Genomic DNA, 6,005 nt, shown 5'->3' with positions numbered 1-6,005 from the left:
CCCATGGAGGGAGAGGGCAGGAGGGAGGTGGTGTCTGTTGTCTAGCAATTTGTTTAGGAAATACCACTTGTGCATCCGGTGTCAGGTGTGAGAGTGTGAGCTGCCCGAGGGCACTGGGCTGGTTTTCACTTGCATGAGCACAGTGTGAATGCATCCTGGGGCAGCACTTGTTGCTCTGGCAGGTGCCTGCAGGCTGTGGTTAGCACTACAGGGCAGCAGCTCCAGCAGTTTGCTCTGGCAGGTGGGTTTGGTTTGTTTTTTTTGCTATCAGGTGCTTGTGGGTGAGTCAGGTGCCTTCAGACAGTGATGCCATGCCCCAGTGATGGGATATTTTTTCCCTGCCCTTGAGGGAGGAGCATGTCGCGAGCTTTGTGCTCTGGCTGTGACCTGGTGGGAGAGGGGCCAGCTCGGGCAGGCAGTGGGTGAGGGTGTCTGGATGTTTTCACGAGGCTGATGAGTCTTACAAGTGTAATCTGCTGGTGGAGTGGTGCAAAAATGCAGCGTACAGAACTTGTAGTAGCACTTGGCACCAGGCTGATGGTCTTTCTCGGGACTGCTTTGCTGATGCCCCCTGAAGTGAAGCTCTTCCAAGCCTCTGCTGGTGGCAAACTGGGAAAGGACAGGGACTTGCTTGCCTTTTTTGTTTACTAGAAAGGAGAGGCTTTGGCCATGAAGCTCATAGTCTTTCTTGTGCTGGGAACGCATGCCCCAGGTGTGGTGCTCCCTGCCCATGAAGCTGAGGAGAAGCAGCATGGTGAGTTACTGGGGAAAGCCTGCTGATGTGCACAGCATAGCAGGTGAGGATCTTGGACTCTCCTCTCCACAGACACACCTTTGGCTCCCAGCTTTAGGGAAGAATATACTCTGCACTACCTCTTCACTATTCCCTTGCAGTAAGCAGTATAATTTCCCCCTTTTCCAGAACTCCAGATTTGAACTTCAGAGAAAGTAAAATCTGACCTTGGCAAAATGCTGTATTCCTTTCTGCTGGCATCCTAGACAAACCCTTAACTTGGATGTCTGCCCTTCACTGATCCCTAAGGAATCTCCCACAAAGCTGCTAGACCTCTGGTAGAGGGTAATGAAGCCCCTGACACCATGCAACTATTCTGCAGGAAGTAGTTACTGGCAAATATTAGAATAGGTGTCTCAGTTTCCCATTTTGAAGTTCAAGGATACGGTTATGTCTTGTTCCTCTTAAAGGCAGAAGTCAAAGCCTAATCTCCCAATGCACACCTACTGGCCCCCTGCATTTGCCCTGGCATGTGCCCACTGACTTGGAAGTATGAAAGCAATTTGTATAATACAATCATGCATTCAGAATCCACAAAAAAACCCTGAGTTATAACAATGACTCATTTTTCTCACAAACACATTGTATTTATTATCTAAGCAAGAATTCAATGCATAGGGCATACAGCAAAACATCTGGCCCGTATCCAGAATAAGCCTAACTTGTCTTGACAGTTACATAGCAGAGCCTTTGCGCAAGTAACAAAAGGAATCCCAGGGAGGACCATCAGCAAGTGCTTGCTCATATGCTGGCACTGATGGCTTGGATCTAGGTCTTCTTCCTGAGCTCACGGTGAATGCTAGCACTTTTAACAATGCTCAGAGAAACACAGAAACGTTTCACAAAAAGCAAATAGTGTTTGCAGATCTAGACAGAAAAATACTATGCTAATACTTAACGCAGATATCCCCGTGACAGTGCATTTATGGGCATATTTTATTTTCATAACATCAGTGTATGCTAACGCCTGAAGAACTGGGCAGGCTCTACGAAGCCTGCACCTCATTTACTATTGCATTTAAGGGTACATTGAGCAGACCACTTATATTGAAATACATATCTGCTACTAATGCGAATGCGATTGCCGAGTATTCCTGAGAGTCCCAGACAGGCACAATCATTGTTTAGTGTCCTTGATGAAGACTCCAAGACTCCACCAAGCCCAGGACATACAGCAGGAGCCGTTCTGCTGAAGTCAGGGCTACTTCTGGATGTACAGCTTTGCCAAGTTGCACGCAGCACTAGCATGGGAGCTGGTGTTTAGCCAAACAGAAAGTCTTTGCACTTTTTAATACCTGAAAAACCAACCTCTGTGCATGTCAGCAAAACACATAACTTTGCAGTACTAAGATGAAAAACAACTAAGATGTTACTGAAACATTCTCAGATAAAGTTAGGTAGCTTCGAGGAGCAGCGAACCACGCTCGTAGCTCAAGTAAATGGCAAAGCTCGCAGTAATGCCACTGGGATGGGGTTAAGTCCTCCATGCGGACAGGCAGGCAAAGTCAGTCATCTTCTGTTTTGTGAAATCAGTGACATAGGTAGCAGCCATACACAGTTAGTTGTGACAGTGACCAGAGTGATGTAATAACAATTTTGCAAAGGCAGATTCAGAAGAGCTAACAAAAAAAAATAATTATTAATGCAAACAAGAATTTTGAGGCAATAAAACCCATAATTTTAACTAACCTTGTATGTTAAGTACATTTGCATTGTATAAGGCAACAATTCAGCCTTATACAATGCAAATGTTCTTACACATAAGGTTAGTTAAGAGAAGGAACTCTGACCCCTGACCTTATGATGTAGCTACAAAACATGATCAGCTTCAACCATTTTCTTGTTAGCTTCCATCCATGAAAAATTACTGTTTAGGATCATGTCTGACATGAATTTACTAGCAAGAGTTAGTTTGCCTTGAAGGCGATCAACATGCTTAATTCAGCTCCTCTGAAGCCAACCAAGGGTAATAACCCCTCAGTGAGACAGGCATAATGCATCACCTTCCGTTGGATGGGCTACAGCGGCTTCATCAATCTGGAACTGAAATGAGGTTGCCATGAAATGAAATGGAAATAAAAAGTACATGAGAACCTTCACTTAAAAGAGTAGTTAAACACTGAGAAATCCCCGGCTACTTTCCTGTACTGACTGTAGCATTCAATTCTATTGATATTATTTCTTCAAAGAGAGGTAGTTGCTTTCTTTGAATAAATAAAATTCTCAATAAAAATTGAGATTCAACTTGGATTCATACTGAAGGGTTATTTTGTTACTTATAAATATACTTATAAAGACATAGCAGTATTTTACTGTTCTCAAGAAATTCTTTGTAATATTGAAAGAATCCTTCCACCACATGTACCTTGATATCTGCATTTGTGTAATATATATACATATAAACATGCTCCCCTCTCTGATGCATGATGTATTTCCTTTATTATCAGAAAACATTACGCTTTCTTCTAGCTAATATAATGTATTTTTATGTCATGTTTTGAACATTTTTTCATACGGCATTTTAAGCCTAAACAAGTAGCATTTAATATTTCTGTGAAATACTCAAGTCATACACATGGGGTGCACATAATTATATATTTCATATATAAAATATATATGCAAATATACACATACACACTTATATATAATACAAACTAGAAGTATGCAACACTGTGTTGATTCATAGAATTGTAAATTGTAGTCCACAAAGCAACATCCTGTAACAAATAACCTCTCAATAGAAGAGTGGTTTGCTTATAAGACAGATGAAATAATCCCACCACCAGATCCCTGTCCAGCTGAATCCATGCTTTACAGAACACGAGCAGTCAGAAACCGAGCAGTGGCTTTTGCCTTGTGGTACGCAATCCCAAGTTCCAAGACACTGATGCTTTTTTTGGCTTCTTCCCTAAGGTGGTCTGAGCTCCTGGGTGAAATGTAGCTGTGGGACACGAGGACCAAAGGGCGACTGGGGAAGTCAGGCTGCTGGAAGTCTCAGACCAGGTTCAAGGGCAAGTTCTGTCTTGCCCCAGGTCTCCCCATTGCAAGGTGAGGGGCTCTGCCCATCACTCTCCCATTTTGTTTTTTTTTTTTCCACCTGGCATTCAGATGCCAGTGTTCCTGTAACATTCCTTAGAAGAAACGTTGTGACAGCCATCCTTGAGCGGCTATAGGCAGCAAAATAGAAGGCAAAGAGCTTTCTTCGTCTCCCAGTGTCAGTGAAGTCTCTCCTTCCAAACCCACAGAGCCAGCCAAGGTCTTCCCCTGCTTTCCAGCGCGCCGGCTCCGCCGGAGCTCACGTTTCGGGGCAGAACAGCTTCATCAGGAGGTTCAGTATCTTCTGTCGCAGGTCCCACTTGTCCCCTATCCTGCGCAGCTCCAGGGCGCACTGCGCCACCGCCGCCCGCTCTGCAGGGCACACGCACGACCGTCAGACACCCGCACCGCCGCCCGCCCACCCCCTCCTTGATTTTAATGAGATCTCGGCAATATCGCATATTTCCCCCCATTTTTTCCTTCGTTTCCCGGTACCAAACATCACCCCACCCCACCCACCGTACCTCCCATCGCGTCCCCACCGGCGGTCCCAGCCGCATCCCGCGGCGCGGCGGGCGCTGCCACCGCTCCCGGTGCTGGAGCCGGCGGTGGGGGTGCGCGGAGAACCCCGTGCCTGTGTCACCCCCGCCACCGCCACCCCGCTCCCCTCACCCTCCGGTACCTGCGGCAGCGGCGGGCGGCGCGGCCTTGCGCACGGTCCTGCCGGGCATCATCGCGGCGGCGGGGCACGACGCGGCGGGGTACGGCGCGGCAGGCACGGCACGACACGGCGCGGCGGCGGTCGCTGAGTGCGGGCGGGCGGGGCGGAGCGCGGCGCTAAAAGCGGCGGCGCGCGGGGCTTTCCCCGCGCTGTGACGTGCGGAAACCGCGCGGGAATCCCGCCCCCCCGCCGGGCGGGCAGGCGGCGGCGTGCCGGAGCGCGTCCCGGGGCCGCGGGCCGCGGCGGGGGCGGGGGCGGGGGCGGGCCGGGGACAGCGCCTCCGCGGCGGGACAGAAAGGCATGGCGCGATGGGGCGGGATGGGAGAGGAGGTGGAGGGATGGGGCGTGCGTGGGGGAGAGCAGATGCAGGGATGGGGTGTGCTGGAAGAGGAGATGGAGGGATGGGTGTGCTGGAAGAGGAGGTGGAAGGATGGGGTGTGCTGGAAGAGGAGATGGAGGGATGGGTGTGCTGGAAGAGGAGGTGGAAGGATGGGGTGTGCTGGAAGAGGAGATGCAGGGATGGGTGTGCTGGAAGAGGAGGTGGAAGGATGGGGTGTGCTGGAAGAGGAGATGCAGGGATGGGTGTGCTGGAAGAGGAGGTGGAAGGATGGGGTGTGCTGGAAGAGGAGATGGAGGGATGGGTGTGCTGGAAGAGGAGGTGGAAGGATGGGGTGTGCTGGAAGAGGAGTTGCAGGGATGGGGCATGTGTGGGGACAGAAGATGAGGGTATGGGATATGTTGGGCAGAGGAGATGGAGGGATGGGGTGTGTGGAGGGGAGAGGACGTGGAGGGGTGGGGCACGCTGGAAGAGGAGGTGGAGGGAGGAGGTGTGCTGGAAGAGTAAATAGAGGCATGGGGAGTGCGTCGGGAGAGGAGATGAAGTGAAGGGATGGCGCATGCTTGGGGGAGAGGAGATGGAAGCGTGGATGGGCATGCAGTGGGCCAGGAGAGGTGGAGGGATGGGGTTTGCATCTTCTGGACAAGAAGAGGTGGAGGGGTGGGGTGGTCTTGTGCTGGGTAAGGAGGCAAGGGATGGTGGGCTGTGCTTGTGGTGGTGGCCTGGGAGAGATGGATGGGCTTGTGCTTGTGCTGAGGAAGAAAGGGGATGGGGTGTCCTTGGACAAGCAGAAGCAAGGGATGGCATGTGCTGGTGGTGGGCAAGAAAACATGGAGGGATGGGTCTGCTTGGTCCTAACTAGGAGATGCTCCGGATGCAGTGCTGTGCTGCTGTTCAAGGTGATGGTGACCTTGGCCTTGAACAAACCATAAGGAAACAAGCTGGCCCATATCATGTGCCATTTGTGACTTAGGGCTGCCCTCCTACTACTGGATCCTCCCTGTGGCAGCACAGGGACTGCATGGTGTGTCGCTGGCTGACACGTGCCAGGGCTCATTTACCTGTGCTTGCTGTAATTTTAGATGACGCTTTTTTGCAAGAAACAAGAGCTGGAATTA

At 50.3% G+C, this 6,005-nt stretch overlaps 1 protein-coding gene across 1 annotated transcript; it reads right to left on the bottom strand.

The window, feature by feature from the left end:
* Positions 1 to 1,358: 1,358 nt before the first annotated feature.
* PMAIP1 (phorbol-12-myristate-13-acetate-induced protein 1) lies at positions 1,359 to 4,726 on the bottom strand. The gene is made up of 2 exons (XM_055699128.1): positions 4,512 to 4,726; positions 1,359 to 4,201 (listed from the first exon to the last, which is right to left on the bottom strand). The coding sequence occupies exons 1-2, from the start codon at positions 4,561 to 4,563 to the stop codon at positions 4,089 to 4,091; spliced, it is 165 nt and encodes a 54-aa protein (XP_055555103.1). The 5' UTR covers positions 4,564 to 4,726; the 3' UTR covers positions 1,359 to 4,088.
* Between the last annotated feature and the right edge of the window lie 1,279 nt (positions 4,727 to 6,005).

The sequence above is a fragment of the Falco cherrug genome, chromosome Z (genome assembly GCF_023634085.1).
Source record: "Falco cherrug isolate bFalChe1 chromosome Z, bFalChe1.pri, whole genome shotgun sequence".
NCBI lineage: Eukaryota > Metazoa > Chordata > Aves > Falconiformes > Falconidae > Falco > Falco cherrug.
This window is presented reverse-complemented; position numbering and strand designations above follow the sequence as displayed.